This window comes from Acanthisitta chloris, unplaced genomic scaffold, assembly GCF_000695815.1.
Source record: "Acanthisitta chloris isolate BGI_N310 unplaced genomic scaffold, ASM69581v1 scaffold13151, whole genome shotgun sequence".
Lineage (NCBI taxonomy): Eukaryota > Metazoa > Chordata > Aves > Passeriformes > Acanthisittidae > Acanthisitta > Acanthisitta chloris.
In genome coordinates this window covers 16,147-36,023 of record NW_008654414.1, presented here as the reverse complement: position 1 = coordinate 36,023, position 19,877 = coordinate 16,147, and the positions used below count along the sequence as shown (strand labels likewise).

At 38.7% G+C, this 19,877-nt stretch overlaps 1 protein-coding gene across 1 annotated transcript in view; it reads left to right on the top strand.

Moving 5' to 3' along the window:
- Nucleotides 1-395: 395 nt before the first annotated feature.
- TJP1 (tight junction protein 1) overlaps nucleotides 396-19,877 on the top strand; it is a gene marked incomplete at its 5' end in the record, with an annotated part of 35,406 nt that continues 15,924 nt past the window's right edge. The window contains 16 exons of the mRNA XM_009083519.1: nucleotides 396-499; nucleotides 1,375-1,543; nucleotides 1,933-2,077; nucleotides 7,706-7,842; nucleotides 10,044-10,149; nucleotides 10,984-11,134; nucleotides 11,743-11,851; nucleotides 12,572-12,791; nucleotides 13,202-13,386; nucleotides 13,521-13,616; nucleotides 14,007-14,089; nucleotides 15,103-15,313; nucleotides 15,826-15,926; nucleotides 17,112-17,465; nucleotides 17,882-18,133; nucleotides 18,894-19,793. Coding sequence (XP_009081767.1) covers nucleotides 396-499; nucleotides 1,375-1,543; nucleotides 1,933-2,077; nucleotides 7,706-7,842; nucleotides 10,044-10,149; nucleotides 10,984-11,134; nucleotides 11,743-11,851; nucleotides 12,572-12,791; nucleotides 13,202-13,386; nucleotides 13,521-13,616; nucleotides 14,007-14,089; nucleotides 15,103-15,313; nucleotides 15,826-15,926; nucleotides 17,112-17,465; nucleotides 17,882-18,133; nucleotides 18,894-19,793 — 3,323 coding nt within the window. The remainder of the gene's footprint in view (nucleotides 500-1,374; nucleotides 1,544-1,932; nucleotides 2,078-7,705; nucleotides 7,843-10,043; nucleotides 10,150-10,983; nucleotides 11,135-11,742; nucleotides 11,852-12,571; nucleotides 12,792-13,201; nucleotides 13,387-13,520; nucleotides 13,617-14,006; nucleotides 14,090-15,102; nucleotides 15,314-15,825; nucleotides 15,927-17,111; nucleotides 17,466-17,881; nucleotides 18,134-18,893; nucleotides 19,794-19,877) is intronic.

The following is a 19,877-nucleotide window of genomic DNA, read 5'->3' as shown; positions in this document are numbered from 1 at the left end:
TTTTTCATGTTCCAAAACAAATGTGCTTAATTCAGGGTAAACTATTGCATAGTGTCAACAAATCCCAGTTGTGCCTCTGACATCTGGTAGTCAGCAGCTATATACATGTACTTTAGCTGAGTCTTAGGTAGCTGCCTTGTTGGAAAGAGGAAAAGTTGTAGGTAGCATCTAAATTAAATAAATTGAACAACAGCTCTGATAATAGGCAGAGTTGGAAAGAGACTGATATAATGGTAAATGTATAGCATAATCCCACTACAGCCCTTTGTGTGCCAAGTTCACTCTCTTGTTCCTGTGTAAATGTTGTATAAAGCATGTTGTATATCTCCAGATTCTTCCCTCTATTGTTTTGACTTCATTGGTTTTCTGTTTTCTTTTATTACTGTTACATGAAGAGTATGGTCTGCGGTTGGCAAGTCATATATTTGTGAAAGAAATCTCCCAGGATAGCCTGGCAGCAAGAGATGGCAACATTCAGGAAGGAGATGTTGTACTGAAGGTACAGTATATGGTGGTGGTGTTTGAATGCAAAACTCACTGATACAATCAGCTGTGTCAATAGCATAATTATTGGGAGGAGGAGGTGTCTTTTTTCATTCAGTCATTTCAAAGATCAGTAATTAAAGTGTTTATTTAAGTATAGATTTAAGTACAAATCAATCTCTCTGAGGAAAGGAAAATTAGGACTTTTTGATATTACTCCCTAGGCTTTATTCAGACAAATGATGCTCACTGTAAATACATAATAAAAATTTCTTGGGATAGTATGAGACTCTTACCTGATGTGCTTAGTTGTACAGTATAATGTTGTGAGATTGTGCTGTTGTGCAACACTAAAACTTGCCTTCAGGGTGATTTTGGGTTTTCTTAGAAATAAGTATACTCAGGGATTAAATTTTTTTGCCCCATCCTTGGCAGTGTCCAAGGCAAGTGGATGGGGCTTTGAGGAACCTGGCCTAGTAGGTGTCCCTGCCCATGGCAGGAGAGTTGGAACTAGACAACCTTTGAGGTCCCTTCCAACCCAAACCAATACATGATTGTATAGTTTTTAGTTTATGCTAACAATTTTTATTTCAAGATATTGCTGTGAATATGTTGGTGCATAAAAATGTGCCATTCCTTACTCTGTTGAGTATAGCAGTGCTGATTCAAAGATGATATGCCTTTTGTGTTAGTGATAGAAACTTTGACTTTGAAAGATGAAAATAATTTTCTATACCATGTTATGGTTTGGATGAGCCCAATAGTCTTCCACTGTACTATGATAATGTTAACTATTTCTAAATATCATCAGACAGAACACCACTGTCTCTGCTGGAGATTCACTGGGGTTTTCACTAAGTCTGTGTCTGTTCTGTTCTTGCTCTCTTCCAGATAAATGGCACAGTGACGGAAAACATGTCCTTAGCAGATGCAAAAACACTAATAGAAAGGTCAAAAGGCAAGTTGAAGATGGTTGTTCAGCGAGATGAACGAGCCACACTGTTGAATGTCCCAGATCTTTCTGACAGTATTCATTCTGCTAATGCTTCAGAAAGAGATGGTGAGTATAAACCCCTTGATTTCTAAATTCCCTGTGTTGTCAAGATGTGAAATATCTAAGTGGGGTGACAGGGTGGGGAGGAGAAGTTAGGAATAAGATTGTCATGTGGGTAAATTAAAAAATTTTGTTTTAATGTGTTTGAATTCTACACCTTCAAAAGTGGGAAGAAAGAAATGTGTTTGAATTCTACACCTTCAAAAATGGGAAAAAAGGTAGTCTCTGTTCTTTGGTGGTTCTTTCAGGAATATTAAGTGCAGTTTTTTTGTAATAATAAGCATAGATTTAACATCTTCATAAAAATTCTCTGCAAAAGCTTATTCTCATTTGAGCAGGTCATGCCACCATTTAAATTACAATCATTTCATGAAAAAACAACTTTTATTTAACAGACATTTCAGAAATTCAGTCGCTGGCATCAGATCATTCCAACCGATCCCATGACAGGCCTCGCCGCAGTCGTTCACGATCTCCTGACCAGAGGTCAGAGCCTTCAGACCATTCCAGACATTCTCCACAGCAGCCCAGCAACGGCAGGTGATGGCAGCATTGTATTCTTTTTTAATCAACTGTTGAATGTGACATATAAGTTGGAGGAGTGCTTGGATTTATGTGGTGTAACAAATGAGATGCAGAACTGTGAACGCAGTAGTATGACATCCTTTGTCTCAAGAAATGCAGCTGATAATGATCCAAATTTTTTAGACTTAAGGAGAAATTGAACCATTCTACAGCGTTTTGCCTTTTGTAAATGTCATCCTAGAGCATGGCTGTGTGAATGGCAATGTGAGTTGGATAGCAATGTATGTTATTGAGTAATATGCAGTTATATTGTGGTTTTAGAAAGCACTTGGCTGCAGGGAGATGTGAGATGACCTGTAGCACAGTTCTTACTGAATGTCCAGCTGGGGTAAACTTGTTGAAATTTTGCTTAGTTTAGGCATAGTATTTTTATTTTCCTCACTATCCTTCTTTAAAACTTATGTTTCTGAATACATTTAATTCCTACAAAATAAGGTGTATTGCAGAGCAGATTGAGCTTTTGGAGTGTATATTTTAATATTGGAACTTGGTAATGGGGCATTGATGATAATTCTTTAGTAGGTAAGTCTAATTCTATGTGAATTTAGAGAGAAATAATGTATGGTATGGTTTGGGATGTTTTTTCTCCTGTCATGTGAAACTTTAGCCTTGAATAACGGATCTGTCCTGGTTTGCATTTCCACAGTTTATAATAGCCATTTTTATTGATCAAAATAGAGTTTGAGTGTTGCATTTCAGATTCTACTAAATATTTATAAGAGATAAGTTTGTGAGCCCTCACAGATGATGGAGCAGAAGTTAGAATTGAGCTGTTCAAATACCAAATTCAGAGCCTCTATTTGAAGGTTTTTAGATGCTGTTGAAAAACTCTAAAAAAACCCATGCAGCTGGCTGTTTGATAATACCAAGATAGGCCTGATTACTTATTAATAACATTTGGCTTGCCCAAGGGGAAAATAGCACTTACACATTCAAGGCGTTTAGAGTCTTTTAAGGATTAATAAAACTGCAAGACAAGTCTTACCTGCATGTATACCTGGTTGGGGTTATGGATTATAGACATGTTTGCTTCTCTTCTGTGGATGTTGTTGGGAGAGACCACAAGGCATGTAAGTTTTGTTTTCAAGTAGGGAACTCATATCAGTAGGGAAAACTTGAAGGTAGGGTCCCAGGGCAGGGGTTTGATTGTCAAAGTCATGAGATCTGTCACATTTAAAACCTGTGCTTTTTGACCAGCATTTCTGATGCAATTTGCAAGGGCTTATGGAGAAGGAGGAAAAAAAAAATCCATCCAAACTGTAACTATGACTAGTGTTAGTGCTTTCCTGTCCTATTGCAGTGGTTTAGGTAGATGGTCACTTCCTCCCTATAGGCCAAACTGTTGGAAGAATTAAATCCTTCCCAAGAAGGAGCTTTGAAGTTATCTCAACTCCGAACGCATCCGCTGTATCTTCTCGATGAACAAGAGCTACTTTGGCAGGGCTTGACTTCCTCTTGGACAAGTCCCTTTCAAGATCAGAAAATCTGGGCCCTGAGCCACATAAAGAAAAACATGTTGAAAGCAACTTTTCTTTGTACTGGTTGTTTATACAAGTCTAGATCTATTATAAGATCAAATTAGTTGCTACTATTTAATCTTCTTAAAATTTGGTGCAAAATAGGGAGGAATAAAAAAGCTTAAGAACAAGATGAGGAAGAAATGTGCAAGAAGGCTTCCAGTTGAGAGTAAGGAGGACATGAAAAATGTATTGAAGATAATGAGTCTTTATTTAGACCCTGTTCTGCCAAGTGTTTGTATGTTAATGAGGAGGGAAATTCCAGGGGAATCCTCTTAGTCCTTTCAAACAAGTTTAACTACAGCTGACACTTCTGGGTGTGCACTGGAGTACAGAAATCTGCCAACAGAGTTGCTTCAGTATTGCTTTGGTGCCTGGCAGGTTCTTTAATGCTGTCCTCCTTTTAGTATTCCATACTGCTATGTACACCAGTGTGATTGCAATTTTCCTGGATGGGGAATTTCCATTGTAGTTGCTATTTGAGCATTCTGTCAAAGCGTTAAATAGCACTTGTAGTTTTCTTTGGTCCAAAGAAAGTTCACAGAACAGTCTTTTTAAAACTCAAATTCTAGAACATGTTTGTTTTAGTTCAGTAATAAAACAGGCTAGTAATGCTTTGTGTATAACCTGTAAAGAGCTGTACTTAAGCTACAATGAGCAAAGGAGTTGCACCCTAAGTTGGAGAGTACTTGGAGAGAAATATCATGTATCTTTTCTTAAGTATCTGTTCTTACTGCTGGCAGTAACAAGTTGTTCAGCTAGATAAGCTTTTGGTGTGACCCATCCTAAAACGTGGCATTTAGAGCCGGGTGCTGCCAAGCCTTCCAGATTGCATCTCTGGGCTGCCCTTTGCCAACTGAAAGAACTCCTGCTTGGGAACTCTGTCTCCTCTGCTGACTCTCTCACCTGGCCACTGGCATAGCAAAAATGCCCTCTGATACGTTTAACACTTCAGCCTCAGCAAGAAAGATGTGGTAGGTTAAAGAAGTCACTGTAGAAGTCGTATGGAAGGATGAGGTTGCCTTTTGTAATATCACTGTCCATGTCTATGTAGAATGAGAGAGTGATGTTCTCTCCATTTTCAGAACAAGCTGAAAAACTAGAATACAGGACAAAGATCACCCCTATTTTGAATGTCCCTAGGAAGCATTCCACTTGGCTCTGCCTCTTTGCATGCTGAGCAGTTTGCACTGTGCTAAAAACACGTTGGAAAGATCCTGCAAAGTTTATCCTAACTTCTTCTGTACAAACATTCTGTGTCTTCCTTTGTTCTGCAGTAATAACCACAGTGGATGGCACTGGTGTGTAGTGACTGCATTTTGTTAGTTAAAAATGCTTCTGTTAAGCATACTTTGAAAAAAAATAAAGGTGGGAGGAGGAAGTGAGGTAAAGGGGCCCTGACACAGCCCAGATGTTAAACAATAGTGTCAGAGTGCACACAGTGAATAACACTTTTGTGTCAGGGGAAGTGCAGCTGTCAGTTTTTAACAAGTTTCCATCGCCTAGAACCAGTGGTGGCATCAAGTTGTTTCCTGTATCATCTTGCCATGTGAAATATTCAGTGCTTACTGGACAATTAAAGCAAAGTTAAGGAAAGAAACAAAATCTGTTTTCCTGCTTTTCTGATGTTTTCTTTTTGTTCTATCACAGTTTTGTTTCTATCAGGCTTTTCCCATTTAAACTTTTGTATCTTACATAGAGTAGAACTGACCTTTTGCAGGCATTTTTGTTGGCAGGGTGTGTTTGCCTATACATGCAGCAGTAGCTTATTGCTTCAGATACTTATCTGACTCTATTTTGTGCTATGCCCTCAGTGGCTATTTTAGTTATTGTTCTTGAGAGCTATTTTCTTCCATATTTACTCTTTTTTTATACATGCAGGTATAAAAGCAGCATAAAATTATACTGGGTTTGGACTGTTTGAAGAGGAAATTTAAAACTGATTTTGTCTTTGTGTAGTAACTGCAGTATTTTAGGCCTTATTTTTAAAGCAAACAGATTACTGTTTTGCAATAATGCTTCTTTAAAATGTTAGGAGATGGTTGGAAACAGGTAGAGAGGGCTCATGGGGAAATTTACTGTAATATCTCATTAACGAGTGCTCCTTACCCAAGAATCTTCAGGGAGGGCAATTAGTTGTAGCTTATATTGCTATAGGACTTTTTTGTTTCTCAGACATTTAGCATGCATTTAAATAGCTAAATGTATGTACCTGTTTTTAACAAGCCAGGAACTGTTTTCAGGGGAATGAGGAGTCCAGTGATGCATTAGTCTAGTGCTGGACTTACTTATGCACTTAAACTGGATATTTGAAAGAGGAATAAGAAAACTTCTGTCAGTGATGTTTGGGAATGAAGTAGGAGGATAAATCCTTACTCTTAATTTTGTTACATGTAATGTTTTGCCATCAGTTTAGTCAACTCTGGAAGCCCCAAAAAAGTTTGTCTGCATAAAAAAGGCATAAACACGGATTTTTAAAATTAAGCTGCTGTGCTTGTTTTTGCCAGTGACTTGCAAGATGGTTATTTACAATGCAGAGGTGCCTCTGCCTTCCCAGATTGTTGTGGTGACTGGAGTATTTTTCAGTATTCCATTTTGTTTAGCTGCCTTCAGGCACAGTTTGAAAACTGGCAGAATAATGCAGTGAAAAGTTGTATGTCTTGGCTGAATAGCTAAGCTTTGTTTCTTACATTTTAACTTGAATTTGTCTTCTTTCTTGCACATCCTGAATGAGGAGACTTGCTGGAATCTGTTTTCCAGAGAGCAACTTCCAGGTGTTGAAGTACTGTTTCTGATGAAGATAACCATTCTGAACTCTGATGGATTTTTGTTACACTTGTGCGTTATGGACAGTGATGCTCATCATTGCCTAGCAGCACCATCTAGCTGTTGGAAGTGCAGAACTCCCCTGTTTCTCCCCCAGTACAGAGCTCTCCTTCCTGAGATCAGATGGACTTGGTCCTACTGACCAAGCCATTGTTAATTTTGAGGAAATACCTTTTTTCCTCTTCTTGGCAATGAAGTCTGATATTGGATAAAATGCTGGGTTTTGTGCTTGTCTTCTCTCAAATACCCTTTATATTCTTGCTTATTTGCTAGCTCCCCAGAAAACCTTTTTTTCCTAGCTCATTATTACTGTTCATCTGCTCCAGCTCTGTTAAATTATTTACTACTCCACCGATAGCAGTGTAACAGTTAGCACTTCAACATGTTCCCCTCAGTTCTGCTGTGGTGCAGCTGCCAGCTGTACCTCTATAAAACAACCCAAGAATACCTGATCTTTTGAGCTAAAAGAGTAGAAATTCTTCTTTGGAACTTCTGTTGCTTTCATGATCTAAGGAACAAGAGATATATTTTCCCTCTTATTTTAACTTGTCTTAAATGCTGCTGTTCTACACTGTAAGCATGTGTAGGAAATGCATAAGAAGCAGCAAGTTGTCTTTTCACTAAAATGCATGGATGAGTGTATGAGCAGCACTACTGTCTTGTCATAGCTGTGGTTTGAAGGCTTCATCCTCTCTGAAGACTTGAGAAATCAGGGTTTGTGTTGTACCTTTTATCTTTGCAAAGCCATGCCAAGACCCACACCCGTAGCATTTGTGTTCCAAAGGAATAAAGAAGCAGATAAATTAGCTTGATCACAACCAAGCCGAAGAATTAAGTCCAAAAATCCATGTTTTCTACATGGAAGGGGTGAGAAAAACACCATTGTAGTTGGTCTTCTTTCTTCCCTTCTTCCTTTTGCTTCTCAATTCCTTATATATCTTTCCATATAGAGCACGTGTGTATGACTTCTGTGCTTGAAGCAGAGAGAAATCTGTTGCCATGTGCTGCTGCTTTCTGGATAGCCATACCTAGAGGAGTCCTTAACATGAAGTTAGGAACAGATCACTTGGGTTTAGAAATGAAAAATTATTAATAATGTGATAGTCCAAGAACAAAACCTTGTTAAATAGTCACAGTAATTCCTTACCCTCAGCTTTGTGACTGAAAGTATTTAGTCTTGGTAGACTGAGGTCATAGAAACTGTTCTATATGCAGAGTGCAATCTTTTTTTCTAATGTAGTCTTCGAAGCAGAGAAGATGAGAGAGCAACCAAACCCGGAGCTGTCTCTACACCTGTAAAGAATACAGATGATATTTCTAAAACTGTGGAAGAGGTGACAGTTGAAAGAACTGAAAAACAAACTCCACCACTCCCAGGTAAAAATCTTAAAATATATTGATTATACATGTTGACAGTGGATGACCAGTTGCATTTCACAAATACACCAGTACAGATTTGTGGGATGATTTTTAAACTTCATAGATCAAGTCCTTATTATTTTTATTTCTGAATTGTAACCATAATCTCATTTATATCTTAGGAATTTTGGTCCTGAAAACACAAGCTGTGGGGCTGTCCCCTGTATAGGGGTCATATTTCAGTGTTTAGACTTGTAGTTATAGATGGTTATAAAGACTTTTGTCCTGATTTCTCAAGCAAGGTTAAAATCTGTCATTTCTTTCCTGAGTGTTCAGCAGTAAACTACTTAAGGGTTACTGTAGCAGACTGTATTTATAACAGGGATGTAGTTAAGCCTGTTTAGAACTACTGTTCCCAAGATAAAACTCAAAATACTCTGAAATGCTTTGTTCATGTAGCACTTAATAACTACAGTCATGGACCAAGAAGGCAGGTTAACAAGTGCAGTACAGCTAATAAAACAAGAACAAAATCTCCTTCCTTTTTCCCCAAAGGGCAGGATAAGCTAAATGGCAGGAGATAAAAGCCAGATGGTGTAAAAGAGAAAAAAATCCTAAGATGACACAGTGACAGGACAGTGTTCTGTGCAGGCTGACTTAAAAGATTTTTGTTTATAGAATGAGGCACTTCAGTGCAATCACAAGTGGAGAAAGAGCTGGGCAGATGGTTTAGAGGAAAGTTCTTGAAAGGCTGAGTACAATGAGAAAAAGCACATTCAAGCTTGAAAATATTTGTAGACTTAAGGGATGAGCAGTGACACTGCTGCATGTAGTATTCAGTAGACTAGTGAAGAACCAAAAGAGTTATGATGTTGATAGACTCTGAAAGATCTTGAAAATAAGAACTGTAGGTTTTGTGATACAGCAACTGTTATTGAAAAGATTATCAGAGGAGGTGACCTTTTACAGTGGTGTTCTGGAGATATGCAAATGAAGTGAGTTTATACTTGCTAAGACTGAAAAAGGATATGGTAGTAAGATTAGAAAGGTGAGTTCTGTATTTCTGTAAGATACTGAAGATTAATAATTGGTGTAATACAAATCCAGCCAGAATAGGAGACCCTTGAGATGGTTCTTAATCCAAAGCAATGTACTAATAATTGGTTCGAGGGACTGGCAAGCAAGTAACAAGTATTGCAGGGATTTTGTTGGTTGGTGAGAATGGAGAAAAGTTCTATTCTTGGGTGAATGGCGGTTGGTGAGAATGGAGAAAAGTTCTATGCTTGGGTGAACGGGAAGAGGCATATGGAAATGCTTAGTTTGGATGGAAGGAGTTATAGGCCAGTACATAAAGATACTATTTAAATTAATGTCTGCAGATAAAATTAACTTGCCACAATATATAGTCTGAGATAAAAAAGCACAATAAAGGGCCTTATCCTTTAACAGTCTCACAGAAAGCTCCAGGGAAATGAAGATATTTCAAAGACTGTAATGAAAATGTTAGAAGAGTCGTTGGCAGAATCTGTGACAGTTTACTGCTTAGACTAAGGGCAAGATGACTGTCACAGTTGATTGTGTCAAGGAGGGGTGGAAGGAGAGTATTTCTTGAGGGATCATCAGAGGCTTAGGCTAGGAAAGAGTCATTAAAGACTTAAAGGAAAATGCTGCTGCTGTATGGTAAGGACTAAAGTCACATTAGAAAAAGGCATTATTACCAAATTGTTGCCTGAAATTCCCAATTTCAGACTAGTCTGTTCAGTGATTTGAAAGGAAGGAAACACAGTTGTTGGTAAGATCAGGGGTGTCAGACTAGTTCCAAGCCAGCTGAAATCTGTCGAGGTCAAGGCATGTGTCAGTAGTTTGAGTGTTTGTGGTATTTTAATTTCAAAAGTTAAGTTCTGAAGGAAGAGAACCAATGGAAAATGAAGGTCACATAAATCAACATTAGAAACAGAAGGGTTCAAAGTGGATTGGGAGCATGAAGCTTTCTGGTTATTGTACTTTTAGGGTGTTCAGAGTTCTTAATGAAGTACAAAGGAAATGTTTGATTTTTACTGAAGTAATAATTAGGCCAGAAATCACACTGCTTTCAATGGCACAAAGAGAGTGTTTTCTGTTGTAAGTGTCTAGTATTTTACCTTTAAGTGGGTCTAAGTGGGGTAGAGGAAGGCTACTAAATAAGTTTTAACATTGGAAATCTTTTGATATTTGAATAGAACCAAAGCCAGTGTATGCACAAGGAGGACAGCCAGATGTGGATTTACCAGTGAGTCCATCTGATGGTCCTTTACCCAATTCAACCCATGAAGATGGAATGCTTAGGTAATATACCTCTAAACTCTATTCAAACCTGCCTGGTCCTTGAGCAACCCACACTTTAATCTGAGGTGTGAATAATCTGTATACATGATCTGATGTCGAGTTCAATATGATGTCCTGACACTTCTGTTTAGATATATTAGGATGAAGACTTTACATTTATTCCTGAGCCTTGTCCTCACTTATATTGTGTACTATACCATTTTAAAATCTGTTCATTTCTATGGAAATGAGCAGTTAACATGACCAGCAGGTGAAAAGAATTGGCAGTGTGTCTTTCCCTGGTCATCTTCACTCTTCATTTCCTGTCTCCATCTCCAGAGGGAGGAGAGATACTGTAGCATATTCTTTACCTTTCATAATAGTTGGAGAGCAGTGAATTAAGGTCACTGCAGGAACATACAGTGTCCTCAGGTGGAAATAAGTCTACTTTAAGGGATACCTCCCTTATGGGTGTTCATGTACATGAGAATAGATTCTAGTTTGGTTTTATCTCAAATTGATTTTAATCTCTTCAGAGCAAGAATAGGTATGTATGCCAGCACAGCTCTTTAAAAGGAGGAATGTTTTTGGGCAGGAGTGTCAGTGTTTCACTTTAATCACTGTATGAGTGTAAGACAAACAGCACTCAATGTGTAAATACAGGTGGCTTGTTTTAAAGTGCTGCTAATGAGCATGTTGTAATGCTGCAGTTGATGAGAAGTTAACAGTATGCAAAGTATGATATCCACTAATTAACTAATGGGCAGATTGCTTCTTTGCATGTGTTCAGTTTCAAATTTACCAGGATATTTTATGCTATTACACCTCTAAGTTGAATATTTTCTAACTCTCTAGGCCAAGCATGAAGCTGGTAAAGTTCAGGAAAGGAGACAGCGTGGGCTTGCGACTAGCAGGTGGCAATGATGTTGGCATATTCGTAGCTGGTGTGCTGGAAGACAGTCCTGCAGCCAAAGAAGGGTTAGAGGAAGGGGACCAGATTCTCAGGGTATGTCAAAACCTCTAACAGTTAGAAATGTTTTGTTGTACCAAAGTGGGTTTTCTTTCTGTAGGATTGTGTGTATTATCTGTGTAGTTCATAGAGGGTTTTTTCTGTGTGTAAATATTAGAGTTTTCTTTCTGTAGGATTGTGTGTATTACCTTTGTAGTTCATAGTGGGTTTTTTCGGTGTGTACATATTAGATGAGTTAATAGCAGCAAAATCTCCTCTTACTGTACTGTTGCTGGGAAGATTAGTAAGCTTTACATCAAATTTTGTAGAGTAATTCAATTGATAAAGTTGTTTGGTTTTATTAGGTCCTAGGTGACTAAATTGTCAGAGGGCTCTGTGGACTACTGATGTTTATAGGTGCTCCATAACATCGAGTATAAAATGGAACAGCTACCTATTATCCCAGAAGCTGTGCTTTTATTGAGAAATAAAGTGGGACTATTAGATGTACAGGAGGCATCTTGAGATACACAGCGAGTGATGCATATATGAAATTGAGTAAGCAAAAGTCATAGCAATAGGCTGATTCAGATTTTACATTGTATAGTTAAATCTCTGTTATATTGTGATACGTTAAATCCAACTGATTGCTTCATCGATGCCAGGTAAATAATGTAGACTTCACAAATATCATCAGAGAAGAAGCTGTCCTTTTTTTGCTTGATCTTCCTAAAGGCGAAGAAGTGACCATTTTGGCACAGAAGAAGAAAGATGGTAAATATCTGTATATGGGAAGTGCTGTAGTAGAATGCTTAGAACAACATGAAAAGATGTAGTGAATGATGACTAACTATTGGCTTGCAGAAAATTGGCACCTTAGACTATCAAGTTCTTTTGGCTGTGGGATAGGGTGGCAAATGGATGGGAGATGGATATGGTATCAGTACACACACATGCCCCACACTCTAAAACAAACAAAACCACAGCAAAAAAACCCCCAGAAAACCCCACCAAAACCACATCAGTACACACACATGCCCCACACTCTTAAACAAACAAAACCACAGCAAAAAAAACCCCAGAAAACCCCACCAGAACCAACCCCTAGAACTAAGTAAAGTACTGGTGTTAAACCCTGGGGGAAGCAGAACAGTCTGTTGTAGTTATGCCATTGAAATTGGCAATTACACTGGTGTGTGCACACATACAAGCTTCTTTACTCATAACATTAATTCCTTCCAGGGCAACTGAATTAAGCTTGGACTAGCATCACATCTTTGACTATGAAAGTTGTATATGTATTAGTAGTTGGCTATAAATAGTTAGGCTGCTTTTAAATAGAGCAGCTCTGAGACATCAAGGCTTCTTGAAGTAATATTGTGTATTTAGAACAAGGAGAATTAACGTGAGGCCTTGCTTTGAGTAATTCCTGTGGGTGTTAGGACATCACTTGAACTTATGTAACACTTGATGTTTTGGGATTTCTTTTTTCAGTTTATCGCCGCATTGTTGAGTCTGATGTAGGGGATTCTTTCTATATCAGAACTCATTTTGAATATGAGAAGGAGTCTCCTTATGGCCTAAGTTTCAATAAAGGTGAAGTGTTCCGAGTGGTGGACACTCTCTACAATGGCAAACTGGGGTCGTGGCTGGCAATTCGAATAGGAAAGAACCATAAGGAAGTGGAAAGAGGTATCATACCCAACAAAAACAGGTATGATCTTGCAGAACTTAAACTGCTGGTAAAAAATTATGATTTTTAATTCTGCATCTGTGTAATGAGTGATTGGACTTGTTAGCAGGACGTGATCTTTGGCTGCGCTGGTTCAGCCAAAGAAAAGTGAAAAAATGTTAAAACAAATGCAAGTTAAATACCTGATCTGTGGATTTGCTTTTGACTCTGCACAGTCCATGAATAAAATTCCTGTTGGATGCAAGAGACAAGGATATAGTAAGTTTATGAAATACGGTATCAGGCTCAGTAGTTGTCTTGTACTTGCTAATACAGGAACAACAAAAGCTGGTTTCAGCAGCTGGTAGTGTTTTTTGGAAGTGTAGGCTTGCTAGTCAAGCACTACTTCAGAACCTCCCTTCCTTGATAACTGAGATTTGTTGTCCTCCTAGAGCTGAGCAACTCGCCAGTGTGCAGTACACACTCCCAAAGACAGCGGGAGGAGATCGAGCAGATTTTTGGAGATTCCGAGGTTTGCGTAGCTCAAAACGAAATCTCCGGAAAAGCAGAGAAGATCTTTCTGCCCAACCTGTTCAGACAAAGTTTCCTGCTTATGAAAGAGTTGTTCTTCGGGAAGGTATGGCTTTCCTCTTACCCTTGCACATATCATACAGGTTTGTGTGGTTTGATCTGTAATAGTCAATGTATTTAAGAATATCTTGTGTTTGTTTGAAGCAGTTGATAACATCTTGACTTTTCCTTCAATTCCAGCTGGGTTTCTCAGACCTGTAACCATTTTTGGTCCAATAGCTGATGTTGCACGGGAGAAACTCGCTAGAGAAGAACCAGATATCTTTCAAATTGCAAGTAAGTGTGAGATCAGGTTTTTCTGCAGTTAGGAAATAACTTTTATGGGCAAGATTGTCAAGACATTGACAGTGTAAAGGAACAGAATAAATGTAAGCTCTTCTACTATATCGTTGCTGATAATTCTCTGAAGATGAAATATTAGTTGTTTTTATAGCCTTCTCAAATTTCATTTTAGTGCTGTACCTTATCCTATTTCTAAGTGCTTTTGTAAAGATGTGATTTTTGTGGCCAAAATGGTGAGTAGATTTGCATGTATTATTTTCAAGCAGAAGTATTTTCAATCTGAATTGACAATCAGAGCTACGAAATGGTTTGTTTTAGCTTAATGAGGGAATGTCGAATATGTTGTAAACTTATAACAGATTTTTACTTTGCCTTTTCTACCAGAAAGTGAACCAAGAGATGCTGGTACTGACCAACGTAGTTCTGGCATTATTCGTCTTCACACTATAAAACAGATAATTGATAGAGTAAGTCTTTTATTGTCACTTTACTTTAAACACAAGAAGAGTAAAACTGGGTTCATGAAGTCAAGTGTTGGATGTTTTAAATGTAGAATAATGACTGAGTATGTTTGCTTTAGAAATAAATCATCTTTCTCTTGGTTAATAAAACCCCCACCACCCCATTCCTTGTCCACGTTAATAACTGCAGCCTAGATGTACTTCTAGGCTTTGTTCCAGACTATGTTGTCTTCTCTCCATTAAGGCTGTTTCAAGCTGTTTCCTCTTTCACTTAAAGCCATGGTGTGACATTACAGCCAGAAGCTGTTACTTTATTTATGGAGTTGTTAGTCTTCTCCCACCCCAATGTACAAATTGATCACTTGACATCATTTTTTTTGCACGAAGACAAAGGGAAAGGGTTCTTCCATCTCCCTTCCTTAATATCTGTAGGACTTCTGACATTAGTTCATGATACAAAGCTTACTGTTTAATTTCCCTACTTAAAAATGAACTGAAAGCCTTTCAGTTGCTTAAGTAGGAGGGGAAGAAAAGGCTACTGTAGCAGCAAAGTTGGGTATACTTCATGCTATGTGCTCAATTGCATTGCCTAAAAGCTGGTCAGGGTCTTGCATCGAGTGTCTTTTATGTTTTCTGCAAGGGAAGATAGAGGTGTGTAATGACACTTGGTCTTTGTTTCAAGCTTGACTTTTTATTCACAGAATGCTAATAGAAAACTGCTTATTTTTAGTTCACTGCCTCTTTACTTTGAGGAGATTTTTTTTTTTAAATTAGGAAGTTAAATATGAAAAATCTTAGCATTCTGCAGTCAGTCCTACAGTTCAAAATGTATGTGCCTATGTAGGCTGGTATTGGAACTGGATTGGTTTCTATTATTCAAATAGAAAAATAAATTAGTACTTTGAAACCATGAATTCTGTAAAGGTAATACAAAATAAATTTGTGGAGTATGTTTAAAAAAATTGCATGTAGTATAGAAATGACTGACTTGTTTGCCTCTGTCCTTTTCCTCCCCACAGGACAAACATGCTTTGTTAGATGTCACTCCTAATGCAGTGGATCGTCTGAACTATGCCCAGTGGTATCCTATTGTAGTCTTCCTAAATCCTGATTCTAAGCAGGGAGTAAAGACTATGAGAATGAGGTTGTGCCCAGAATCACGAAAAAGTGCCAGAAAGCTGTATGAAAGAGCTCACAAGCTCCGCAAAAATAATCATCATCTCTTCACAAGTAAGTAATTAGATGCACTGCATTAGCATTTCTGAGGGGGTAGGGGAGGCAAGAGGAGAGAAGCTTCTCCCTCCAGAACTTTCTGGAAATGAACCAAGTCAAGCAGTGATTGAGGTGCTCAGGCTTCCCCATGTAGTTCATTGGTGTGTATTTTGTTGGCACATGACTGCAGAAATGTAAAGCAATCTGAAACATCAAAATGACATTTCTAGTAGATCTGGTAGTATCATCCAAAGTAAAAATTGAATAAAGAGGAAAATGATCTAACTGTATTCTTTGGATCTGGCTAAACTGAACTTTCACTTTATTCTAAGCTACTGATAACTCAGTATTTCCTGTGGGATAAAATGTCCCAAACCACATCAGGCCTTAAGGTTGCTCTGGATACTAATTGCTATTTACATCTCATAGTTTTAACCTACCAGTTTATATTGCTTTTATTACTTGTAATAAAAGTCCTTTCTCATAGTTCTGCAGAAACCATAAGTCAAACTAATCTATTGTACTTCTAGCTACCATTAACTTGAATTCAATGAATGAAGGATGGTATGGAGCTCTAAAGGAAGCAATTCAGCAACAACAGAACCAACTAGTATGGGTGTCAGAAGGAAAGGTAAGAAATATTATGTTTGGGGAGCAATGACAAAACTGTATTTATGAGAGTTTGGTTTTTTGAGGATTTTTTTTCCCCATTGTAACTTGTGTTACGGGTGGGGCAGATGTTTGTGGAATGAAGTCTGTTTTGCTTCTTTCCTCTTCATTTTAACTGTCATCTGAAGAACTAAAGCAGTACTGCCCTCGTGGCTGTGTGAACTGCTCAAAACTGATTTGTCACTATATTAGTGCAGTTACTCTGTTACTGAGAGCTGTACAGTTCTTCTGCATGTAGCAGTGTAGTGAGGGAGCATTTGCTCATTGCCACTGTCAACTGGAGGATATATTAATGCATTGAAGACTTTGTGGGGGTTGGATGGGTTTTCATCAAAGGACTTGGGGGTATTTTGCTGCATGGGTACTCAGGGCTGGGTTTACCTGGTGGCAAATTATATTTTCATTAATATAAAAGCAAATGGCAGATTCATGTTCTTTCTGACCTTTTCTGAGAAATTTTGCATCTATGTTCTCACAATGGAGAAAACATTGTTTTCTCCATTGTGAGAACATAGATGCAAAATCACAAGTTAGTATTTTGTGTTCTCCACTAAACCTCCATTTACCTTCTCAGGCTGCATGTTACACATGCACATTAGGTCTGTCCTCTTAGAGAGCTAATACCAAGTGAAGTGCTAACTACAAGTAAGCACATGAATTGGCTATTGCTGTTTCTTAATTAGATTGGAATTAGATCTTAGCTCCTCTCACCTCCTTATATCTACCTTTAAGTTAATTCAGATATAATATCACTTTAAAGTGCAGCTCTGTACCTTTCCACACACTTTGATATGTGTGGACACTGCACACTATCCCTTCCCTTGCACTGACAGACATCTGGCCCCTTGGTAGAATGATTCAAAGAGCTAGGCTGCAGAAAAAGCTTTCAGGTCTAATCCTAACATCTTCAGCAACTAAAACCCAATTTCTCCTCCCTGTGCCATTCAGATCTGTTGAATCCTCCTACTGTTGCTGTGCTCCTGGATTTGGAATTGAACTTTTTCACTACCAGACTGTTGTTCTGAACTCCAATACAGATACATTCCCTTAGTTCAGTTCTTAATTACTCACACAAAAAATTCCAAGCATTACATTGCAAGAAAAAGGGCATTTCAATAAACGTGCCCTCTACTTTTGTTTGCCACAGGCAGATGGTGCTACAAGTGATGACCTTGATTTACACGATGACCGCCTTTCTTACCTCTCCGCTCCTGGCAGTGAGTACTCCATGTACAGCACAGACAGCAGACACACGTCTGACTATGAAGACACAGACACAGAAGGAGGTGCTTACACCGATCAAGAACTGGATGAAACTCTGAATGATGAGGTTGGGACTCCTCCTGAATCTGCTATTACACGCTCTTCTGAACCTGTTAGAGAGGATTCTTCTGGAATGCATCATGAAACTCAGAGTTACCCTACTTACGCATCTCAAGCTCAGCCACAGCCAAATCTCAGAATAGACTCTTCAGGATTTAAAGCAACTACTACTCAGCCGGTAAGAAAGTCATTTTATACACTGAGCACTATACCTTAACTTCAGGTTGCAAGTTCTCTTGAACAAGAAATCTCCATTTATTGTTCTGCTTACAAGTGTTGTGAGTGCAAACGACAATGTCAAGAGCAACAATAATGTTACAATGAATTGGTGAACCAACTTGCCCTACCTGTTCTAGTGACTCATTCAGACAGGAGGGGGATTGAAGTACCATTGTACCTTAATTAAATGTTTTGCTTTCTTTAATCCTCAACCTAATGAATTTCTGGAAGTGCTAGTGCATGATACTTTCAGTAAATTTCATTCTACATCTAGCTGCATTGATCAAAGCATCACTTAAAATTATTTGAATATAAATCAAAAATTCATACATGATTCAATAGCAGTATATTTAAAATATTTTAAACACTTCACAGAAAGCAGAAGCCTCACCTGCAGTCCCTTACCTTTCCCCGTCGCCTGAATCAAACCCTGCAACCTCATCAGCCTCTGCAGTAAATGCTAATGTAAACCTAACTAATGTCAGACTGGAGGAGCCTTCTGCTGCTCCTCACAACTCTTACCAACCACAAGCTGGCCCCTTAAGAGCATCGAGTACTGAGGGAGCTCATGTAGTGCTAAGAGACCAAGAGCCATCATCCTTATCGCCGCACATAGAGCCAGCAAAGGTACCTGTGCCGCATTGTTGCGCTGATTTCCTGCTGTACATCAAGCTACCACATGATCTTTGTTTTGCCCTTATTTGAAGAATTCCTTCTCATTTATTTTTTTTTCCTGTACGAAATCATGCAGGTTCCAAAAACAGTGCATCTGAATTGCTAAGCATCATCTAATGTTTTGTGTGCATGGCTTCAAACTATATCCTTTTCACTTTCAAAAAGGTGACTTGTAAAGAAAGGCTGCAGTCTGTATTTTGATTTTTATTTTACTTGTGACTTTCTTAGCTTGTCAATGTTCTGCTGTTAATGAGGCCCTGAGAAAAATCTTACTTCTCTAAAATGACACTGGTTTTTTGTGTGCTTTAAATCATGCCAAATTCTTGATCATGGAGTCCTATTTGGGTGACTTTATTTACTTCCTCAGCAATGCCAGAGCTATCTTAATCTATGTTCGTGTATTTCACTTCCACTCCACATTGTGCAAAAAAGTCTGTGCACCCCTGAACACCAAACCCCAGAGATGAGGCTATTACCTTTGTCTTTCCCTTTTAATCTGCTTACATGTTTTTGCTTAAAAATAGGACTGAAAGGGATCTCTCGAATCACCAAGTTCAGCTTCCCGTGGTTGCAAACAACTGCATCAAATTATTCTGATTTTAAACAAAATTAAAGCCAATATTTAAACCTTAGGTTTGTTTAAAATACTGCATCTCAAGTGCAGTTGCAGTTACTCTTCGTTTTAACTGAGAAGTTTGTCTCTCTCTAACAGGTGTACCGAAAGGATCCGTATATTAATGAAGAAGCATCCAGACAAAGCTATGTCTTAAAACAGCCAGCAGTTAATCACCCAGTGCAGAGACAGGAAAGAGACCCAAATCTGGTCTATGAATCCCAGGCTCAGTATGCAGAAAAACAACCGAGTAGGGATTATGACCAGTCAACATACAGGTATGATTCTACAAACTATGTAGATCAGTTTTCTCGTGGCTATGACCCTCGCCTACATTACGATGACCGTGTGCCTCCCTATGAGGAGCACTGGGCATATTATGAGGACAAACAGCCCTATAACCAAACAAGAACAGCTTATGAAAACCAGCCTCCTAGGGATCTTGATTCCAGACAAAACATAGAAGAGAGCACAGAACGCAGCTACTACCCAGCACAACCTCGTTTTGAGGAACCCCCTCCCCTGAGCTACGATGGCAGACCTCGCTATGAGCATGCACCCAAGAACTTCAGCTTACCACAAGTGCGATACGAAGATCAACACACCGTGGGGTATGACACGCATGGCAGATACAAACAAGAAGCTCAGCCATACCAGTCAGCCATATCTCGATCCCCTGAACCGAAGCAGTACTTTGATCCACATATAAGGGGCTATGAACAAGGTCCTCCTCAAGCTTATAATGCTAAAGCTGGACAATATGAGCCTTCTCATAGCTCTTCAGGTGTTTCTCTTCCTCCTCCCCCTTCATCACAAACCAAACCAGAAGTTTTGCCTTCTAACAGTAAGCCACTGCCTACACCACCATCTCTAGCAGAGGAAGAAGAAGATCCAGCCATGAAACCACAGTCTGTGCGAAGTAGGGTTAAAATATTTGAAAGGAGAAGATCCCCATCTTTGGAAAAAATGAAGGACCCCAGTGATACATCAGCTGTCAAGGTAAGTCATTTATGCTTTTTCATTCCTGTGTTTTTGCTAATGAGACTACATTGCAAGAAGTAAAATACTGTCTGGGAAACACAG